The sequence below is a fragment of the Epargyreus clarus genome, unplaced genomic scaffold (assembly GCF_041222505.1).
Source record: "Epargyreus clarus isolate Ecla_fem2 unplaced genomic scaffold, WU_Ecla_fem_2.2 ptg000001l, whole genome shotgun sequence".
Taxonomy (NCBI): Eukaryota; Metazoa; Arthropoda; class Insecta; order Lepidoptera; family Hesperiidae; genus Epargyreus; species Epargyreus clarus.
In genome coordinates this window covers 707,173-731,920 of record NW_027332209.1, presented here as the reverse complement: position 1 = coordinate 731,920, position 24,748 = coordinate 707,173, and the positions used below count along the sequence as shown (strand labels likewise).

At 36.3% G+C, this 24,748-nt stretch overlaps 1 protein-coding gene across 3 annotated transcripts; it reads right to left on the bottom strand.

Annotated features, from left to right (window-relative positions):
- Positions 1-1,054: 1,054 nt before the first annotated feature.
- On the bottom strand, positions 1,055-23,749 carry NijA (Ninjurin A). 3 transcript variants are annotated; one of them, XM_073073630.1, is made up of 7 exons: positions 23,429-23,749; positions 12,745-12,844; positions 10,809-10,916; positions 5,631-5,744; positions 2,635-2,705; positions 1,987-2,160; positions 1,055-1,315 (listed from the first exon to the last, which is right to left on the bottom strand). In XM_073073630.1, exons 1-7 carry the CDS (start codon positions 23,573-23,575, stop codon positions 1,103-1,105), a joined length of 927 nt encoding a protein of 308 aa, XP_072929731.1. In that variant the 5' UTR covers positions 23,576-23,749; the 3' UTR covers positions 1,055-1,102. The 3 variants fall into 3 exon arrangements, with proteins under 3 accessions (XP_072929731.1, XP_072929739.1, XP_072929748.1); XM_073073638.1 differs by having other exon boundaries at positions 5,679-5,744; XM_073073647.1 differs by lacking the exon at positions 5,631-5,744.
- Between the last annotated feature and the right edge of the window lie 999 nt (positions 23,750-24,748).

The following is a 24,748-nucleotide window of genomic DNA, read 5'->3' as shown; positions in this document are numbered from 1 at the left end:
ATATTGTAACATTGTAAAAAGTCAATTCTTATTCTATAACGGTGAGTGTCACAGATTTTATTCGCTATGAGATTCAATGGTCACTGTAGCCATTGCCTGGGTTATCTTTAAGCTGTACCTGGTAACTGTCCATAATATTTCTGATTATTTACTTTAAAATCATTGTCTTATTTTTAGGGTTCGTACAGAAACGAACATAATTACCTACTTTCGAGTCTCTCAAGCCACAATAGGTATCCCGGTGGAAATGTTTATAGGATGTTATTATTTAATTATTAGAAAGAAATAATAAAAATATAAGGAACAGCGGTGGGTGATAAATTATTTTCGTTAAGAATTCTATATAAAGAAATATTCGTGATTTCTTTATATCTGTATGATTTTGATTTACGAAATAGTATAAGTTTACTTAATTAGTCTTATTTGGTTACTTTGTAATGTGTTGGGGTTGCTGGTGCGAAAGTTATACATTGACACCTCCCCTAGTAAATGACTATAGATCTACACTTAAGGTGTAATGTCAGTCTAAAAAGTAAAATCATTGCCTCTTGGAAAAGTGCATTGAAGTGTGACGTTGAAATCTTACGAATTTGAAATTTTCATCGTTCTTTTTAAATTTTAAGAGATCGGGTGTCGTTAAATTGCCCATTTGACGACACCCGATCTCTTAATTTTTTTTCGAAGCAGACATCAACTCGTCCGAATGTTTAGGAACGTAATTGGCATAATTTGCGTGTGCTTATATACTATGTAAGAGACTGATATCCTTAGAGGTTCAATTATATCTACAAACATTAAATAAGGGAGTTTTGACGAAGGGAGATCTCACGCTGAGCTAGATAGGCAAGTCCGGGGAACGGCTGCGCCCTAAGTTTCATTTAGTAGCTTGTACATGTATAAGATGTTGAGAAAACTTCGATAGCGTGATTCAGACACGCGTAGCGCCATCTCTTAGCGAGTTGCGGGAAGTCGCCACAGAGCCGTGGCAGGCAAAATATTTTGTTATAGGGGCCCGGGTCTAACATGTTCAATGTCTGTGGATATAGACTATAGACGGAACCTAAATTGTTCGTGGGATTATAATTTTAGTCTGAGTGTACATCTATCCAGCTTGGGCAACGGGCGCAGCGAGGGCGGGTGCGGAGTCCACGACCACGCGCGTGACGCCGCTGAACGACGTGATGAACACGTTCAGGATGGTGATGAGGAACACGCCCACAACCGTCATGTTGTTCACCTTGTTCGCCTTACAGATCTGGTACAGGTCATTCACGTCGTACTTGCTGTTCAGTATCAGCCCCACGCCGACTGCTATCTGAAAAATGGAAAATCTTTTCAGAAAAGAAATAAGGTATAGTCTAGTCTTAATATGGGCACGCAATCATAATTACATCTAAACTGTAAAAATCTACATAAAATGTACGGTTTACCGAAGCGATCTTGTTGTCGGCTTCATGACCGATTTTTCAAATTCCCCATGCAACTTACATTTTACATTGCATTTTACATTAATTTTATAAAATAAGGATCCTAAAGACTTATTGTCACTTATTATTTGTCAATAAAATAAGTAACTTTATCAGTATTATGAGAAATTCGTTTTTTTGTAATATGTTTTTTTTTTAAATATAAAATAGGAGTAGTAGACGAGCATACAGTCCACCTGATAGTAAGTGGCTACTGCCACCCATAACCCCAGATAGGATTAGATATTCCTTGTTGAGGTTGGCCACAGATGCGCCGCTACCCCTGAGAACTAAGCAGGAACGCCTCGGAAAAGTATGTCTCCGTTACCACACCCTTCAAACCAGAACACAGCAGCACATATCTCTGCTGTTAAAGCAAATAGGTGTGGCGGTGGTGCCGCCGGAGTCGAACCACAAAGGGTTCCACCACCTTCGAATATTGTAAATGTTGATCGATAATTATATAATATACCTTGATATTGACAGATAATATGCCCACCGACGTTGAAATGATACTTACTTGAAAGACAATGCTGAGGAATATGAACACGAGGCTGGGGTAGTAGTAGGGATGCGTGGTGGACATCTCCAGCACGTAGCGCAGCTGGTTGGCGTTGGCGGACAGCAGCGCCAGGTCCATCATGCCCTGCGCCAGGTTCTTCTTCTGCTGGTAGGTGTTCGCGTCTACCGTGAACTGGAGAATTAAAGAAATCTCAGCATGAGCGTGAAATTAAACCTAAACTAGGGATGTACTTACAATGAAAACAATAACAGGACTGCTTAAAAATCTAAAGTTACGCCCACAATTTAGGCGAATTCAACGACGTCTAAGTTAAACTCCGTTAAGCCGCTTGAGCTGCAGGCCGCACATACATACATGCATACATACATACAGACACACATATGGAGTAGCGTAGTAGGTGACGTGTACGCATAGGACACACGTGTGTACTCATAGGACCTATGCGTAGACGCCAAGGTACCAATTTCACACAAACATAACTGCGCTGAACACTACTGTTATTAGGTAGAACAATAGATGAGGCCGCCGGAATCGCACCACAAAGTCCACAAAGGGTACTTCCGCCTTCAAACGTGTACATATTAAAATGTATCATTTTCTCAATAATATTAGTCTACTTTAAAGTCACAATAACAATGAACTCACCGGAGGAGGAGAGATGGGCCGTTCGCTGGGGGCAGTGGCGTCAAATTTTGATTTCAAGCCGTCATCGCTGCCTGCAAAACAAATTCCTTACTATAAATACCATCTTAACAATTTGCAGTCAGCATATTTTCATAGTAAACTAACCAGGAAAGCTTCAAATGATACAAATAAGGATTTATAATTATCCGAATTTAATGAACTTAATGAGAGTAATTAAAGGCTAATGTCGACAACTACGTGGACAATTTCTCATAATATTAGATACTCTTCATATCGTCAAATTATTATTATAAATACAGCTTCGTGACGATATATATATATGTATATTGTGTTATTACATTATATTACAGGGTAGCGGCCTAACGGCGCTTGTGTGGTCGACCTCAGTTAAGAATCTAATCTTAACCTGTTGATTACCGATGTCCATGGGCGTCAGTAGCCACTTACCATAAAGTTGACTGCATGCTTGTATGCTTGTCCTGTATTATGAAAAAATATGTTAAAATCTAATATTTTGAACTAAAAATTATTTTCGGTGAACAATGAAATGAATCTTCTTTTGTGGTTATACTTACAATAAATAGTGCGTACTTAAATAATAAGAATGTGCTACGACGCTGGACAATGCATTCGATACAAAATTACATGCATTATTGAATCAAAAATGTATTTAAAAACACTCACATCTTAACTATATGTTAATATTGACATCAAACCACACAAGCAAAACAGTACATATGACAAATTCAAATATGCACTAAAGCAAGGATGTATACCATCACACCATGTGTTATTGATAAGCTACTGTCATATGTATGGTATGGTACCTTTGTGTATTTCTTGTGTATATTGTATTACTATCTGAATGAATATATATTAAGTAAGTAAGAAATTTTTAATCATGTCCGTGACAATTATTTTGTAGACTTATATAATTATTATGATGAAAACAAAACTCGATTCTAATATTATGTCAGTCTACGTTCGTACAATTTTATGTAAATCGAGTACGTAAATAGATTTTGGCGGAACATGAATGCATTTGTAACGTGTTTATAGTATGTGATTCCTAGGAAAAAGAACTAAAATTCTAACAGTTAAGACAGAATTTTGCACAAAATCTCATTGTTTATTTATATTAGCATATACTTAGCTATTCTATGAGAACTCCACATTGTCAAGGTGCTGACACTTATTCAACTTAAATTATTTTCCTCGTGGCGTTCACAGGTCATGCAAGGTGTTTAAGTCTCATGCAATTATTGTTATGTATTTGTATACTTAAATAGCAATCAGATCTCGTAACCGCTTACCAACACCGGTACATTTGAGATGAAGGACTCAATGAAGTCATGTGGAGTTGATTAATTCTATGTCTATAAAATTTCATATATAATGCATTTACTTATCAAGAAGTTGCTACTAACTTAACATATTAATAAACATACATATTTTGGGTACTTAATATTAAATTTTAATTACCGCATGGTTCATTAATTTCAAGAGTTACTATTCCATTTTGAAGGCCTTTGCACTCTTTTTACCCATTTATTTTTTCTATATATTTTTAGTTATAAATATTATAATGGACATAAATTATATCAGAATTTTATATGTAAACTGCAATGTTATATGTAGCTGACCCGGCAAACTTTGTACCGCCTCAAAATCTATTTACAAATATATTTCATATAAAATATAGCCTATGTTGCTCGGGGATAATGTAGCTTTCGAATGGTAAAAGAATTTTTAAAATCGGTTCAGTAGTTTTTGAGCCTATTCATTACATTCAAACAAACAAACAAAGTTTTCCTCTTTATAATATTAGTATAGATAATTATCGCGACCCTCCCAAATTCCAATATTAGTTGGATGACTGTACCACAAAACCTTTTTTTTTTTTTTTTTTTTTATAATATAGGAGTAGCAGACGAGCATGCAGTCCACCTGATGGTAAGTGGCTACTGCCGCCCATGGACATCTGTAATCAACCCCAGATAGGATTAGATATTCCTACCCGAGGTTGGCCACAGATGCGCCGCTACCCCTGAGGACTAAGCTGGAACTCCTCGGAAAAGTCTGTCTCCCTTACCACACCCTTCAAACCGGAACACAGCAGCGCCTAACACTGCTGTTATTAGGTAGAAATAGGTGTGGCGGTGGTGCCGCCGGAGTCGAACCACAAAGGGTTCTACCACCTTCAAACCTGTTTTACCAACGGAATGAATTAACTCCGATTGCAGCAGACACCGACATACATACATACTGATATATGTATATTGTTTAGGTACAATGTTATACAACTTTACATCACCCTCGTACTGCAAAACGATGACGTCACACATTAACATATTAATTTTTACACGTTGTTTACTAGGTCAATTTACTGTATAAATATTTATTTTATCATGTTTTATAGTGTGGAATATACGTATTTAATATAGGAAAATAATTACCTATATCTCTTAGTGACTTCACAGGGACTTAACGTATGCGTTATTTTCTTAGTAAACGTTGAAGTAACATGGATGACATTAAAACCTTCTCCAAAAAGAACCCTTAAATATACCAAGTTTCATAGAAATTGGTCCCATGGTGTTGAATCACAATTGTACATAAGTTGAAGAGTAGCAAATGGCCTCCATCCCTTGTTACATGTGTAAAGACCTCAGACCATAGATAAGTAAAGATTACTCACTCCTAACAAGAAAATGTACCCAGTTTTGGAATTGAAATAGTTGCGTAAAATGTCCCTAAAATATTTGAAATAATTATTTATTTATTATGTAAATTACGCAGTATTAGTTATTTATTCGTAAATTTTCTCTAAAAATGTTTTTATTTGTCAAGTATTAAAAAAAAGAACTTACTAATAAGCCGTTTGTGGCTTCATTCAATTTTAAGGCGGCGAAGTATCTTTACTAATCTATGTCTCAGACATGAACCGTATGAAGATGTATGTGAGTGTATTATGTAAACGTGCACAAGCCAATCACCGAAGCCGTAAGGATGGTCCGGTACGTCGGTCGATGGCCACCATTTACCGTCGTCCGTGCCGACGCCGTCGAGTGGCGGGTGGTGCTCATCGCCAGTCTCCGTGCCGCCTCCCTCTGGAAAAAACATCAATTATTTTTACACAGTTAACATTATGTTTATTAGCTCTTTGGGATGCACTCTTAAGTAGATATATACCTCCAGCGTCGTAACTGTGAGCTGGTCTAATGGATGGTTGCTAGAGGTGCAACGTTCAGAAAAATCTATCTATACCCATTGCTGCAATCAGCGAAAACAAGAAGATTTCAAAATTTTCAAAGACGATTGATTAAGATAATCCTTTTCCTAGAAAAAGGCTGGCGCTAAATTCAAGTCTTGCCAGGGGCGCAAAATTTCAAACATTAGCAGTGGTGCTTATGACGACACTCAATAATATTATTCTATTTAATCTACCACAGATATCTGGTTAAAAAGTACCTCCTTAAGTTTAAATGCGTCATATAACATTTTTGTGAAGTAGAAAACGGTTATGCAGTAGGTATAGTCCGCGCCAAACTGCTAGACCGCGCTGAAATTGTTGCGAGTCTTTATACAATTTTCTATGGAGACACGACTCATTTCTATATTCAGAGCGGACTAGCAGTTTCGCGCGGACTATACCCCACTAACTACACTTATTAGCAATTGGTCACTGCCGCCCCTGAACTTCTGTAATCAATATCAAGTAGAATTCTAACTTTGCTTGTGGTCGGGCAAAGATAGTGGTTCAGAACGTTTCGGAGGGACACATTTGCTTACCGAAGATAAGGAATCTATCTGACTTTAACTATAGTTGGCGTTGCGAAAAATTTTTATTGAGACGACAGTAACAGATGGTTTGAATGTCACAGAAAAACTCTGGTAGCTAACCGAGTTTAACTGTTAGTAGATTATTGAGCCCGGCCGTAAACCAATTACCCACCCAGTAAGTAAATCCGCGTATATCTTTTGGGTTTTTCCTCCACTTCCACTTGTCTTTTAATTAATGTAGATAATTATATGAATAATTAACGAGTGATAGTTATAAATAATTATTAAAATAACATTAAAATCTATGAATGTCAGCTTATCACTTTGGTTTTGTACCACATCCGACCTAAAAGCGGCGATAACATATCTACTTCAAAACAATTGAAGTAACTAATTGCACTTACTTAAATACCAAAGTAAAGTAATTTGGCTTGAAACATTTTCCTTAAATTATTTCATGCAAATTTGTTCCACGAAGTAGTAGGTAAGTTGCCGATAATAATGGGTAATTTGGTTAATTGGTGGATTATTGCAGCTAAGTCGAGTGACATTATGTGTTTAAACGTAGGTACCTAATACCCTTTTTTCTTTTTGTTTACGAGGGGGAAACCTTCAAAAGGTACCCGGTGCCATGGGAGTGACACAGGATTATGTGGGATTTCTCGGCGTTGCCAAGAGGACTCCGGGATCTCCTACGGAACGCAACCGGAGTCCTCTGAACGCGTTGCCCCTTCGGGCTCCGCCTAGGTGATCTTTAAGACTCGCCACACAGTCTGGTGTTTACGACGGTATATGACCACACACACCGCCGTCCTTCCCGGAGTTGCTTGCCGGACGGCTCGACTTCCCAATCTTGCCGCCCGCAACTCCCGAAGCCCCCTTTTAGTCGCCTCTTACAACAGGCAGGGGTTACCGTAGCCCTATTCTAGCCCCGGGACTACAGGGACAAAACGTACCTAATACCTATGTACATATTATTTGTCTAGCTAGTAACTTACAATTAGTTCCCTACTTAAATTGTGTCCTCCTTTTTACTAGAGACCTCTGAAGGGCGAAACCCTTAGTCAAACATAATTTGTCGCTACTTATATCCACAAAACAAATATGATATAAGTACCTAATACGTCAATTATTGAACAAATCATCCAAATGGATTTAATAACTTTTCATAAGAGACTGAAGCAACATATACCTATCTATTACATTGCAAATGAGTATTTAGTACATTTATTGGTAAATACTCCTGTTATAAGGTAAAAGAAATGTAACATTGGTTACTCCGAAGTAAAGCAGTTGAAAACCTTTTAAATAGTATTAAATTGTAAGTGAAATTAAAATAAAATCACGTAGGTAATTTAATATTCAACGTTTCCCAAACATTGTCTCCTTATAATCATCACAGCTTTTAATGCGTATATACTGGTATTTACCAGTATATACCATGGATATTTATCCATGTGTGTCATAATGATATCAAAAACCCCATGATGATTCACTTAGCAAAACGAAGTCACATTGTATATTCGAAAACAATTAATTATAAACAAAAGATATGGTAAATCTTGCTGTGTACAAACAATATAAACAATAGGTAATTTCGTAGAATAACTACACCATTATTTTTATTATATATGTGGCTAAGCTGCGTGGTGTAGCAGGAATGTATGACCACTGACCGCGGTCACTTAACTTTTTCCAACATGATTCATTTTCTAAGCCATGACCTACTACATTATTGACTTTGAAATATGATTATGATGAAATTCTTAGTAGTTAAGTAGTTAGTTATTAAATTTCTTTACTAGATAATCGTTAATTCATTACACTTTTTAATCTGTTACGGATCTTCGTTGGCACCGATTGGGTACAGAACCCTAAAACAAACGAAGATTTATATTGTTATCCAGTACCAAAGTTATGTGCGTATTAGAAATTAATTATCACTTGCTAAACGGTGAAGGAAAACATCGTGAGGAAACCTGCATACCTGAGCGATTTATAAAAAAAATCCCAAAGGTATGTGAAGTCTACCAGTACGCACTTGGCCAGCGCGGTGGACTATGGCCTAATCCTTCTCATTATGAGAGACCCGTGTCCAGCAGTAGGACAGTAATGGGTTGATGATGATGATGGTGATCCAGTATCAAAACTTCTCATGTGTATTTTAACGTCAAAAGTATAGGTAGAATAAAAGGGGTACCTCTTATATTGTATTATAATATAAGAGGTATCTCTTAGTTACATCGAAAAATACTTATCTTAATGTTAATTATGCATTCATTTTGAATCTCCTCGCGAATTTTCCACGAAGTGATAAGAAACTTAAATAAAAACGGTTGTCTCTTTATAGTTTCGGGCCTGACAACAGATAACTTTGATACTTAATTAACAATCTTCCATGTAAATAGTGAAGTTTTATGTATTTGCTACACTGTAGTACAGTAGTCTTTTGTTTTATTCGAACTAAATACTTCATTATAACATCCTAACTTATTATATAAGACAAGCATGAATATACCTAATATATTGTGTCAGTGTCATATAATACATTGTAAGTAGTTCCTGACAGAAGGTAGTACCAGGGCCGGATTTAAGGGAGGGCAACCGGGGCGGCAGCCCCGGGGCCTCCACAAAAGAGGGGCCCCCACAATAGAGACGTCGGATGTTTTTTTTTAATTCCGACTAGTAAAAACTAATAAAAAAATATATATCATTTCGTTTGATATATTTTTCACTGTTTTACCTTTATCTACAGTACTTTGTACAAACATGAATACTAGAAGAATCTTACCTGCGTTTCATAATAAAATATTTATTGAACACCTCAACTGAAAAAAATGTTCATTTTATTCGGATAATAATTTATTAGTAGATAATATAGTATAAGATAGTAGATAATAATTTTATTAGTAAGTTTTTTTTTGAATTCTTGACAAATAAAAACATTTTTAGAGAAAATTTACGCATAAATAACTAATACTGCGTAATTAACATAATAAATAAATAATTATTTCAAATATTTAGGGACATTTTAGCACGTAGACGTGGCAAAACTTTTTTTACGCAACTATTTCAATTCTCAAAACTGGGTACATTTTCTTGTTAGGAGTGAGTAATCTTTACTAATCTAAGGTTACTACGAGTAGTGACCGACAGACGTTTCGGGTTCGATGTCGGTCGGAACTAGGACATGAACCGAAGGTTAGCTTTCAATTTTCGTTTCGGCTTAAAAAAAAATTCGGTCGGTCACAAATCTTATATATAAAATTCTCGTGTCACAATGTTAGTTACCGTGCTCCTCCGAAACGGCTTTACCGATTTTCACCAAATTTTATATGCATATTCAGTAGGTCTGAGAATCGGCTACTATTTTTCATACCCCTAAGTGATAAGGGTTGTTCACCCTAAACATTTTTTTTATATGTCAATACAACGTTTGCCGGGTCAACTAGTAATATGTAAGTGAATGTAAAGTCATTATAATCATAAAAAATGTTTGAAATAAACATACAACAGTTACAGTTTATGTTTGCAATTCGATGCGAAAGTAATAAAAACCGAAGTAGAATTTTTAATGTGACAGGAGATCATCATCAATCATCAACAACCCATTACTGTCCCACTGCTGCACACGGGTCTCCTCTCTTAATGAGAAGGATTAGGCCATAGTCCACCGCGCTGGCCAAGTGCGTATTGGTAGAGTTCACATACATTTGAGATTTTTTTTTTTTATAAATCTCTCAGATATGCAGGTTTCCTCACGACAGGAGATAACGGGTGTGAATGTTCTTCAAACGTTCTTGAATATCTGCAACCGACTTATAATTAAACGAGCTTTTGCCCGCGGCTTCGCTCGCGTTACGAAGTAATATTTCCATCCCCTATTTTACCCCCTTGGGGGTAGAATTGATCAAAATCCTTTCTTAGCGGATGCCTACGTCATAACATCTACCTGCATGCCAAATTTCAGCCCGATCCGTCCAGTGGTTTGGGCTGTGCGTTGATAGATCACTATGTCAGTCAGTCACCTTTGAGTTATATATATTTAGATAAATAACGGTGAAACGCATTCTATCTAAATTATTGTTTCTTCTATTTAAATTATAGTAATCTTCGCGGCTATCAATCAAAATATAGCAAACCCTGTTACTACCACAATTAAACCATAAATAGTATTTTTACCATATGTTACCTGAACATATCCTGGGATTGACCGCAGAATACGAGTACTTTTTTTTAGTCGTCATTAAAATAATTCGTTTCTAATCATTAAAATAACTACTTTCAACACCAACTTAGAGGCTGCTGGATACTGTGGCGGTAAAAATCCAATGTGATATCACTGGGCTCACTACTTGGTAGTAAACAAAGAATTAAAAAAATATATTTACCTCCATTGGGTGCGTGCTTGTCTATCGGATCTAGAAGACCATCGTCGATGCCATGGAACGGGGTTGCGTCTCCGGGGTGATCAAGATCGAGGTCGTCGACCTCAGGACCTGGTGACAAAGTACATACATAAACAAAGAAGATTCTTTTTAAATTGCTATTGAGATACCGTCACGCAAACCGAAAATGTACCGTGTGGAAGGTTAAATGGAGGACATATTCATGTTTATAGTAATTTATGCTCACACGCGATTAATTAAAAAAACGCATGATAAAAAAAATATTACAGAAAAAATAAGAAATAATTTTTTATATAAAAATATAATAAATATATTTTTATACAAAAATACTAGCTGACCCGGTAAACTTTGTACCGCCTCAAAATCTACTTATCAAATATATTTCACATAAAATATATCCTATGTTACTCGTAGATAATGTAGCTTTCAAATGGTGAAAGAATTTTTAAAATCGGTCCAGTAGTTTTAGAGCCTATTCATTACAACCAAACAAACAAACAAATTTTCCTCTTTATAATATTAGTGTAGATTTACGTACGTAGGTATTTATTTAGTTGGTCGCTTTCACAGAGTTCCGGATTAAATCCCGGTCCCAGCTATCTAGATGATGCATTTAGATTTTTATTCTGGAGAAAATGTCAGTAAACACATTTTTGTGTGCACACGACACTCTCTGGCATTCCTAGTGTTGAACAAATATTTTTTGGAAAATAGAAAAAAATAATATAAATAAATTGATGAACCGTGTGGTGGGGCGATTACTATATCAAGCTGACCATAGTGTGATAGTGGGTTCAGGTTTGACACCGGACAGACAGGTACATAGATTAGTATTGATATCTCAACGCCTTGTAATTGAAGGAAACCACAAATGGCAAAATGGCTGAAAAACAGTCTGCCATTTTCCCATTACGTCTCCATGACTGTCATGGTTTAATTTACGCAGAACAATGCCGACATGTACAGTAAAGTGGTACAAAAACAACACAAAATCGAAGAAAAAGTGCGGAGAAATGTCTTTTCATTCGTAAATTCTCTAAAAACTACATTATTTTAATATTCTTCGAACACGAAAATAGCTGACAGTGACAATTTCGATCGTCAAAACAAGAAAATATAACCAATATTTTCTTGTTAAGAGTGAGTAATCTTTACTAATTTATGGTTCTATGTCTGAATGTTTATTTATATGTCTTTATGTGGGACCATGGCATCCGCATAGGAAACATCCTAGTGTGGGGCGGTGATAGAAAAGCGTTATTATTAAGTATTTATCATTATAATGAGATGTCATTGAGGAAAAAGGAAAATCGTTCAGGCCCTCTACAACTGCGACATATATCAACAGATTTGAACCACTGCCAAGCTAATCGTCGGAATTTCTTAATGATCTTAACAAGAATTGGGAGTGTATTGTGCCTGAGGTGTCTTTAATTTTATGATTCGTAAAATCCCCGTTTTATAATCAATAAGGTAGTTTTAATTTCACGCTAGTATCTTGATCCGTATGAAACCTTTTTAATGTGTTATTACATAATATATAGTTATAATGATATATTAATTAAAATATAATTTTTAAGCCTCGACATTCAGACAGGCGTAAATCGTTCAACTGGCCCGAGCTCCACGTTTTGCCACAAAGTTCACAAACATCTTTAACTGATGGTCAATGTTAGTCATTATCGATATTAAAATTAAATTAATTATAGAGAGAAATTCACAAGTTATTTAGAAAGAAAGAAAGAAAAATTATTTATTCGGCAAAATATACAATAAACACCATAGCATAAAAGAAAATTGCATACAAAAATATTATAACATTTTTGACCAAAAAGGTCTCCACTCAGCTTTAATGTTTCAGGTAATCTTAGTCACCTGCATTTAGTATCAGTTTAGTCTTAAAATTATCTATTTTTACCTGCTAAAGGTGGTTTCGGTGGCTCTTGATCTGGTTCTAAGAGAGGTTGTGCCGAATTCGTCTCTGTGTCGACATCTGTAGTACGATTATTGTTGTTGTGCTGGAAAATAAAAAAACAACATATTATAATCTAACGGTGGCTAAATTTAATGGTTTCTGCCATATGGCACATATACTTGCATTAAGAGGGTGGTAGAACCCTTTTGGTTCGACTCCAGTGGCACCACCGCCGCACATATTTCTGCCTCATAACAGCAGTGTTAAACACTGTTGTGTTCCGGTTTGAAGGGTTTGGTAAAAGAGACATACTTTTCCGAGGCGTTCCAGCTTAGTCTTCAGGGGTAGCGGCGCATATGTGGCTGACCTCAGTTAGGAGTATCTAATCCTATCTGGGGTTGATTACAGGTGTCCATGGGCGGCAGTAGCCACTTACCATCAGGTGGACTGCATGCTCGTCTGCTCCTCCTACATTATAAAATAAAAAGAAACTTGCATGAGGCGTTCCAACTTAGTCCTCATCGCAATGTAATGAAGTTTAGGTAGGACTTCTGTTTTATTTACGTTAAGTGGCATGTGCTGGTAGATTGCATTAGCCTCATAAAATCATACTGGACTGGGTCATATAGAAAATATTATTTTTATGGCACGAAAGTAGCGTGGGTCACGTAAAATGTAGAGCTGTTTGTATCGTTCATAAGACATGTAACAGCAGTGTAGTTTGAATTGAAACGAGTGGTAGAGGGAAGACCTTCCTTATCCTTATCCTACCTTATCCTTCGGGATAGCGACTCATAGATTTATGTATGTTTGACCTCAAGTAGAACTCAAATCCTATTTGAGTTTGTTTACAGATGTCCAATTGTCCATGAGCGGTAATTAAAAAGAATAGATAAAGAAGCTTACTTTAATTCTAAGGTCAAAATTAATGAAAATGCGACACAGCGACGTGGGTATAGTGTCAGTTACTGATATACTGCCAGTTTCAGGTTATTATTAGAAATTAATTATCACTTGCTTTAGTGGTGAAGGAAAACATCGCGAGGAATCCTGCCCGTCTGAGACATCGTAAATGGTTATGCACTAAAGACATAGGATCACGATATCAAATCAAATCAATTTTATTCAAAATAGGTTCTTTATAGAGCACTTTTTGAATGTCATGTTACAAACAGATGCACTGTTTTGTATGTTTTGATATATTTTTTGTTACACATTGGTAGTATGTATTTTCCCATAAAGAGGTTTTATCATTTTATTATCCTTAATTCCTTTCTTAATTTAATGGGGGAATTTGCTTAAAAATGTTGGGATCACATCACAGTGCATTTTAGTGATTCCGAAGCATTGCGGCTTCATAAGTGAAGCCTAAAAATTCCTAGAATTTCTAGTAAATATTTACAGTGAAGCGGCAAAGTGCAAGTTAATGAGTAAGTCATCCAGGGTTTCCCCACAGATCGGGGTCATTATGATGATTCATTGCTCACGATATATAATTTTATAGACAGTCGAGCGGAACTGACCCAAACGTTTATGAAAAGTACCCATTATCTCGTGTACATTGTGATACAGGGGACTTTTGTATTTAAATATGCAACGTATTTTTGTGAGCAACACAATAATTTTTCTTTACGATTTTTAAGTAATATATTAAACGTCATGCAGTCCAACTAATAGTAGGTTTAGTCTGCGCCAAACTGCTAGTTCGCTCTGAAGTTGTTGCGAGCAGGTGTAGCCATACAATTTGCTATGGCGACGCAATTCATTTCTATATGCAGAGCGGACGTAAACCTGCTTTACGCGGACTATACGTGGCTACTGCCGCCCTTGGATATCTACAATCAACGGCAGATAAAATTAGATACCCGAAGCCGTAGATGTATCACTCCCCTTAAGGACAAGATGAATCGCCTGGGATAAATATGTTTCCCTTATCACACCCTTCACACTAAACACAGCAGTCCCTAACACAATCGTTTAATGTCAGAATTAATGTGCTTAATGTGATTAGAGTCTTTCAGTATAATATTAAATACTATAAAACATTCTAATTTGTTACTCCTAATTTGTAACTTACAATTATTTTGACAATTAAAAACACACTGTTATTTCCTTGTTTCATTATAGTTTATTTGAGCAGGCGTGACCAGACGTTGCAATTACATCCTTTTAGTGCCACCGCATTCATCAGGTGACACGCCAAGATAAAAATCTGTCAGGTAAACCAAGTAACGTGACCTTAGCTCTTATCCAAGAAGTTAATTGCTCATTTAATCTAGATCTCATCTGGGCCTCATTTAGACATAGCTAACAATTATCTACATCAAAATACCTTGACAACCAAAGCGCCCGGCGCCCCGCGGCTACTTTTCTGAACCTTTAATTCAGTTCAGTTATAAAGTGAAACAATATCTGACGCGGGGGAGAGTTGAATGGCTCCTACTTGGCTACGAAGCTTGTTTCCGTGATTCAAAGGGCAAGTTAAGCCACCGGTCCCTGTTTTTGTCGATAAAAAGCAGTCAGCAAAACCCCTTGGAAGCTTTATGAGCTTTTTTAAAAAATCCGAGCCTTCTCCACTATATGTATTAGAGCATCATTGTGATGTGCGTCCCAGGCCAAACTCAATTGTAGACATAGATTAGTAAAGATTACTCATTCCTAACATGAAAATGTACCAGTTTTGAGTATTGATATAGTTGTGTAAAAAAGTTTTGCCACGCCTCCGTGCTAAAATGTCCCTAAATATTTGAAATAATTATTTATTTATTACGTAAATTACGCAGTATTAGTTATTTATTCGTAAATTTTCTCTAAAAATGTTTTTATTAGTCAAGAATTCAAAAAAAGAACTTACTAAAATAAGCCGTTTGTGGCTTCATTCAATTTCAAGGCGGCGAAGTATCTTTACTAATCTATGATTGTAGAGAGAAACCCAACAGTAGAATATAATAAAATAGTCAGAGAGAAATCTTAATAATTATATTAATATCTGTGTTTTATATTCATTTACCAATGATATCTAGCTTTTTGTGTATTCAATAATATCGTTGTCATTTACTCCATTAATTGACTACAGATAAAATATCAATATGACATTGTACTTCGTAGATATCATTCTGGTAACGTGGGAATATAAACAATTCTATTTTATCTGCCCTGAATGGTACAGATAATAAATAGTGCGAAGGTTAATTGCAAGCGACAAGACTGTACTAACTAAATGCAGTGCATGCGACCCAAATAATACAACAATCAGCATCAACTGCAAACATATAATTACAATTTAATGGATGTCCACTGAGTGGCGTCATGACAAATGGGTCAGTACGTCAGTAGGTGTTCTCAATAAATCACGCGATCTCATTTACTTTGATAAATAATACAAATATATAATAATTATAATGTAAGATGAGACAATTCTGGCAAAAGTTACTTATATATTGTATAAAACATAGCCTATAATGCTCTCTCGGTAAACACAAATCTGTTGTCACTTAATAAATATAAATCAATCAAGCTCCTTGGGCTATAAAGGGTAGGCCTACCTAAGCAATAGACATAATATATACAAACATATACATGTAAATACTATTGTTCTAAGGTGGTCTGGTACTACATAAAACTTGCACTACTTAATTGTTTAAATTGTTGACAATTCAAATTGATAAATGCCCAATATTTGCCGCCCCTGAAAGTCGGCGTAAAAAAGTAGTCCCATTTGTTGATTTTGAGTTTTATGTTTAAACACGAGCGAACAGCGACGCTCGTCTTTTTTAAACTCACACCCACATACGTCTGCAGTAAAAACAGTGCAAAAATATCCAATGACATTGTGCATGTCGCCACGAAGGAAACGATTTATATAGAAATACAAAACATTTATGACAACGGATTACATTATACGCATATAAATTAAGTTTTCCTGTTAAAGCTATTTTAAATACGTAGATAATACTTAAATATAGGCTGAGGTTTTTGATTTTGAATTTTCCCGCTTACGTGCTGCACAAATTAATAATTGTCTTTGCTGCAATTAGAGTAGTGCAGAAAGCAATTATTAATCTATACGCGCTTCCTAAGATATATTTTATAATAGCATACAAACAAAAAAAGTAAAACGTCATTATAACAATAAACAAAAGTACAGTTTGTATTTATACTCTAGTTCATTAATTAATCTATGAATTGACGAATATATATTTTTAATTTATAAAAGACTAATGTACAGTCTTAAGCATTTTTTTAACTTTAGCCAGAGACACATGGTTAATATCCATATTTGGAGACCCATTGCATCCATTCTTATATACGGACCATTGTACATACAGGTGAATTGGAACCCAATATCAGTGAGTTAAATAACATCATTAGGCTTCAGTTCAATCAAATCAAAGTAATAGAACTGACATAGAAAAGGATCAACAAATTAGTCTCAAAATTTTAATAATAATCGTTATTAAATTTCCTATTTTTGGATTTACGACGAAAAGTTGTAGAATCAAAGTTGTAGGTAATTCAATATGGGACCACCATTATTGTTTTTAAAAATATTATGTGCTAAAAATAATTTGCCTGATAGAGCGCTTTGCACCCCTTTTTCAAAATTAATACGCCAATGCGCCAATTAATATGCACCGATTAGGCCAGCGACAAGTCTTTCAATATTTATACATTTTAAGGGTTCCGTACCCAAAGGGTAAAAACGGAACCCTATTAGGCTCTATCTCTGGATCGTAATGACGTAGACACTTGAAATTTTGACAAAGGATATATAACGGTGGCCGCTATAACAACAGATACTAAAAATAAAAATGTTGAAAATAAATGGGGGTCGCCATACAAGAAATAGCTATTTCTCGACGTTTTTCGCTTTATCTATAGAACCGTAATAGGTAGACAGTTCAAATATTCACAATGTATTTACTCCTGTGGCTGCTATAATAACAAATACTAAAAATAATATGAAAATGTTGGTACGGAACCCTCCGTGTACGAGTTCGGCTTGCACTTGGCCAATTATTTATCAAACAGGACAAATAAATATGCAAATAAAAATTCAAATGCAAATAAATTCCACGAATTTTTATTTGTCTTGCAGATACGTGGCTAATGTACATACTTGTAATGCAGATATAAATTAAACATCTACAGGTAAGGTTACATTTGAATATCATTGCTATACTATATCATGCTAAGTTAAAATAAAATACTTAGGCAATTTCAATTTGCCTAAGTATTTTATTAGGAGCCGCCGGAGTCGAACCCCAAAGGGTTCCACCACCTTCAATTACCACCTTAACACAATAATGTCCCACTGTTGGGTACGGGTCTTCTTCAAGTGTGAGAGAAATTTTATTCAAGATCGCTCGGGCATGTAGCTTTCCCCTCAATATTTTCCTTCACCGTTTGAGCAAGTGATACTTAAACGCACATTTTTAAACCAGATGTGTACCAAAATCCGGGTTACATGTATAGTTTTGGCAACGAGACAGTGGACTTAATTAAAATTATGGACGGCAGTAAAATGCACCCTACGCTTTTAACTCTGAACTGAAACTCTTTACTTTTAAACTCTTTTTCATTAAAAAATTATTTCTAGTTTGTTAGTTTGATTAGGAATAAAAGCGTGTTTTTTTTAGTTTTTTAAACTATTATTTATTTTTCAATTTTTAGTCTGTGGCAAACTCATAATTTGGGGAATTAATAAATTATTGCATTGTCACCGGTCCTTGATACGTATGCAAAATTTCAAATTAATCAGAGTTGTGGAAGTTGGTGAAACTTGAGCTTAAAGATTCCGTTACATACATACCTACATAGATATAGCCCAATCTAATAAAAGCATGTTAAAAAGTATACAACAGTAAGACACACACCTAATGTACACAATAATAATATTGTAGAGTTAACCTTATTTAAAATCTGTACCTACATAATTATATTGAAAACCAAACATTACATGAATCTAAATCATAATGTGAGATCTGACTTTAATGTGGTGTAATAACTTAAGTTCAATGATATGTTCGATTCATACTCGAAGGCCATGGGTAGTGATATGTTAAACAATTGAGTAAACGCGTGGGAGGGTTCAATGACCTCATCTCGTGCTGGTATTCATTGCGAAGTTAATTTTTGGACTTCGCTTAAGCGGCCATTATCCAATTATTTAAGCAACAACTCTGTCAATTACGAGTATGACAGACTGAACTTCTAAAAAAAGTGAAAAACGTAACATTTTATAAGTGACTTTATTTTATTATTACTTTCGTAATTAACAACAGACCCAATACTGATGTGGGAAAATATCGCATAAGAAGCAGTTTATTAATTTTTAAATCCGCTCTCCCTCCTCGGCAAAATACGCAAATCTCCTCCCCCCTCCCCTTTGCTTACGTATATATCGAAAGAGAATGTAGTAAATATTGTAAAAAAGATAAATAAAATTGCTGACGTAAACACTATTTAGACCCTCCCCCATAGATAAGTAAAGATTACTCCCACCTAACAAGAAAATGTACCCAGTTTTGAGAATTGAAATAGTTACGTAAAAAAGTTTTGCCACGTATCATGTCATTAAAATAAGTGAATCAAAGATGTAGGAATATAAGTTCTATGCGTTCGTTTGAAATTGACTATAGCCATAGTACTTAAATTGTTTCTTTACTATGCTATAACCTAAACGAAATTTAATTAAAACCGAACATTAAGTACATGAATTCTCATCGTTTACCTTAAAGGTACTGATGGCCTTGTTATTGATGTGTCATGGGCGTTAAGATCTCACGCACTGACTGTTTGTCATAACTACATATGCGGAAATTCCGAAGGGCAATGTACACGTATTCTTGAAAGTGAACTGAACTTAGTGTGGAGTTTATAATAATGGTTTGATGATAAACTACATTTAAAAGGTTTTCATAAGGTCTAATAATTCGGAGAGGAAAGCCGTACTCAGCTGTGGATTAGCAAGGGGTTCACGACGAAGCAATTCATCTTAATTTCACACTCTCATGATCGAACGTTAGCAGTTTATTCACCGTGTTTTTGACTTTTACGAGCTACAAAGTATAACGCCACATTATTAAGACGAATTGACGATAGAACCATTCGTATTTTGTAAAATTTTGCTAAATAACAACAGTACTGAGCACTTCAGTGATTTATTTAATCAGGGAAAACGGGAGACCGGGGAAAACAATTAAATTCTCGGGAGTACCTAACAACGCATCTGCACCCGACTTCAGGGAGGACGGTGATCCCAAGAAGAGTAATAAGGTTCATTGAGGTACAAATATATACCTACTCGAATTCTCATTATCGCAGCATCTTATTTCAAGGAATTCCTTGACTAACGTAGCGTCATTTCCTTGTTCACAATATTATTGAATACATGTACGTCTGCGAACAATTTTTCCGTAAACAGTGTAGTAACGTACGTATATTATCCAAACAAGGTAAAACAAGTGGAATGAAAGTTTACGTCAATGAATCATTTTTGACGTAATGATGGGAGCCAACGAGCATGCAGTTCAAGTGGTGGCTTAAACCGCTCATGGGCTTCTGTAATCAACCCCAGTTAACATTAGCGTCCTCCTCAGTTGGTCACAGATGCGTTGCTCCTAACTTGCACTAAGTTGGAACACTTCTGATAAGTATGTCCTTACCACATCCCAAATCGGAACACAACAATGTTTAAAACTGATGAATTATTAGGCACATTAAGTGTGGCGGTGCCTCCGGATTTCATTTCATTTGAAGGTGGTAGAACCCTTTGTGGTTCGACTCCGGCGGCACCACCGCCACACCTATTTCTGCCTAATAACAGCAGTGTTAGACGTTGCTTTGTTCCGTTTTGAAGGGTGTGGTGAGGCTTACTATTCCAAGACGTTCCAGCTTAGTCCTCAGGGGTAGCGGCGCATCTGTGGCCGACCTCAGGTAGGAATATCTAATCCTATCTGGGGTTGATTACAGATGGCCATGGGCGGCAGTAGCCACTTACCATCAGGTGGACTGCATGCTCGTCTGCTACTCCCATATTTAAAAAAAACAGTATTTTCAGCGATTGCTCTAACAAACCTAGAAATGCACTCGAGAATTTCGTCTCGCACCAATAGCGCTTTCCATTAGAAGTAGAGCTGTTTCTTCGTTAATTATTTATAAGGAAATAGCTGAATACACATAAAATGCAAGAGTCAGTGAGAGTGATCATTTCTTTTAATTTTTTTGCAAATACATAAATAACTACCAACAAAATGTTGCATCATATTCTGTAATCATTTTTATTTTACTTTTATAATAGACACATTGGTCTTCCGATCAATACTTGAAAAGCGATAGGTAACTCATCTATCCATATTTATGGCAATAATAGCCATTATAGCTAATAATTCTTTGCGGTAGAAGCTACAGTGTGTCCCCTGTCTTAGATAAAAAAATGTTACAATCGTTTGTGGCTCAATTCCGTAGGCACCACCACCATCAAACCTATTACTGCGTTTTTTTTACGAGCGGGAAATCTTCAAAAGGTACCCGGTGCCGTGGGAGCGACACAGGTTTATGTGGGTTGGATTCTTACCGCAGTAAAACCCCCCCGGTGAACGGGCGTTGAGGGCTCCGGGATCTCCAAAGGAACGCAACCTTAGCGCGTTGCCCCGTCGGACTCCGCCCAGGTGAGCTTGCTGGGCCGGGGCCGCTGGCTGGGCAGTTCGAGCTCCCCCTCTTACCACCCGCAACCCCGGAAGCTCCCTTTTAGTCGCCTCTTACGACAGGCATACCGTATTCTGGTCCCGAAACTACAGCAGTGAGGTGAGTTCTAATTTGAGGGTGTGGTAAGCGAGACAAAGAAAGGCGTTCCAACTAAGTCCTCAGGGTTAACAACAAATGTGCCCATCTTAGATAGGGCTCTTATTTTGTGGAAACCTGTTTTTGTTTCATTTATTTATATAAACTGACTTGATAACTAACCGTCAAATCCATTATCACTTCAGGTCGCATGTACCCAGTAATGAGATTAATTATCCAAAATTATAGCGATTAATTTTACTGCAAGTCATGTGCAATTGTGACAAAAAGTAGATATATGACATTAGTCAGTTACTTTCGTGAATCTCCTTGACATTGAATTCATAGAATAGTCGAAGTCGTTGACCTGTCTAGCATTATGGCTAGTCATACCTACTAGATACGGACATAGTATATTATTAACGATTTGCCAGAAGTCGTCAGACATGGCACCTGTTTATTATTTGCAGATGATCTCAAGTTGCTGCTCACGGTCAAAGAAGAAAGGGATTGCGAACGCCTTCAAGTTGACATAAATCGCATAGCGGAGTGGAGCCGCGAGAATAAACTCTACTTTAACATCCCTAAATGTTCAGTGATAACGTTCACACGCTCGCGAAGTACTATCCCGTATGACTACGAGATGGACGAGGTATCGCTGCAGCGAGTCGCACAGGTACGGGACTTAGGTGTTAGCTTCACTGCGGATTTGAAGTTTCGAAACCATATAGAAACAATCTGTCGGAAGGCGTATCGGAACTTGGGTTTTGTTCTAAGGCAATCGCGAGGTTTTAACAATATTACCGCAGTTAAGGTTCTATATGATGCACTGGTGAGGAGTAACCTGGAACACAGTGCTGTCATATGGTCCCCATATGAAGAAAAGTATGCGGTAATGTTGGAGCGTGTACAGAATAAATTTACAAGGCACCTGTACATGAAATTATATGGCGTATATCCGTTTTATCCTTTGATGTATCCCACGCTATTCGTGTTAGGTATGGTGGGATACAACGAACTGAGGGTGCGTCGTGAATTTACGTTGGTGGCGTATATAGCAAAATTACTTCGAGGTGTGACTTACAACCCGTTAGTGTTGCAGTCTTTAAATATTTGCGTGCCAAATCGGTATGTGTGGCGACGGCATCGCCCGCCGCTGTTGGCGCCTCCGGCAGCTAGGACCAAGCTACTGGCCAAGGCTCCCCTCACCAGAGCTGTTCGGATTCTTAATGAGGTCCACTATAGAAGTGACGTCTTTTGTTGTCACTGGAGTGAATTCGTAAAAGTGTCAGTATATTTAATATCTTATATGTAATATCTTATATGTAATTGGGCTACTCTATCGCTTTAGGTTAAGAATACCTGTAATGATAGATGTAACGATAAATAAATAAATAAATAAATAAATAAAATTATTAAATTGTAAAATCATAGGTGAATAACTTCTCCTTAATATTCAACCAAAGTGATCTACATTGCTAAAATAGAAAAAACATTTTTAAGCAATTCGCATAAATGACATACGTGCAAAATAATATTGGAAATGCTGAATCAGTTTTAGTGGGTTTTCACGCAATGCTAGAAAAAGAACCGATAGAAAATCACGCAAATTTTCAGACAAAAATATATATGGTCACTTATTTATCGTAACTTTTAACATCGCTTTTGTATCATTCATTCATCTTACTAGTTCCCTCCGCAAATATTTTCGCGAACACTTTTGAATTAAAAGATAATCGTTGGTCATATCATAACTCATACATAAAAATGGATTGCATATAAACCTTCTGCATGAAAAAAATACTTAGGTATTCCAAGTTTCAAGGTAATCAGCAAAATAGATAGAGTTTAATAGTCTACAATTCACCAAAATTTATATATATTAATAATAAAATTAAATTACCGTGTCTATGGTGTGGTTTATTTCGTTAGCTATAAGATGAACATCAGGCTTCACTTCACCTTTTGGCGAATTCGGGGTCCCGAATATCATCTCGATATCATTTAAGTCCACTTTATTGGCACCGTTGTTAACTCTGTGGCTCGACATTCTCACTTGGTATTTAATTAAATAAATAGTAAGATAATAATAAAGAACAAGTATCAACTTTTTTTTACTTAACGCGTATTTTTAAATCATTAATGATTTAATTTAATGTGACCGATCGACACTACCGCTGTGTCTACACTGACTGCTGACCGGTTCGTTGCCGCCAACTGCCTGTCGCTTCCGTACGTAATGACTGATCTCTAAAAATATCGAGTGTTATACATTATATGGCAGTAATTGTATATTTCTGTCAACATAAGCCGGTGACTTTCAAATTCATAATTATAATATTGTCTAACTTTAAACGTCAACTAAAAGGAGACATGCATATCTTTGTGTTATCTTAAAGAATTAATTAAAGGTGTACGTATTAAAATATTGGTACAATTAATTTGCACCTCCTAATCAAGGTGCCAAGAGCAATGACGTACCTACATTATTTTGCCGTATAATACTCGAGGCTGGTGCCAATAAATCAAATGGCGTAGTCCACTGGTAGCTAAGCTAATAATCCTTCTACATAATATTACTATCGCCTCTTTAGAAGGACAATAACAATAGAGAACACTCCTCAAACTGACTTTTACCTACTTTTATTAATTTTATTGAAAACATTTTTAATAAAATAAATGAAATTAAATACATCGCTGAATAAGTACATCGGCCTACAGTTTATAGCGTGAGCTTCTATCTGCTATCAACTTCTGCTCTTTAAACTCTTGTTAGTGAAAGTATCGCTTGTAGCAATGATGTAGTTTGTGTTAATGGCTTGTAGTGTACAAATCACCTTAGTATGAGGTGAAGTGCACTGGTTCCACTATTATCGTGATTCGTGACGCAAGGCCTTGAGTCCGGTGATGCGTCTGGGTGGAAATGCCAGCTTCCCGGCAACTCTGTTTCCAGCGACTATATTTTGTTGAAAAAGGGTATCTGTGACTGACTTTCCTTAAAAGGTAGACACTTTATTATAATTACAGCTAGGGTTTCCTGCCATACTATATAAGTAGATACTTCTTAACATTTTAGTGAATAAAAAATAACCCATAGGAAAATAAAAGATGCCGTGGGGCTTTCTCCGGAACCTCGTCATCAACCCATTATTGTCCCACTGCTGGGACAAGTATCCTCTCAGAATGAGAAGAATTAGGCCATAGTCCACCGCGCTGGTCAAGT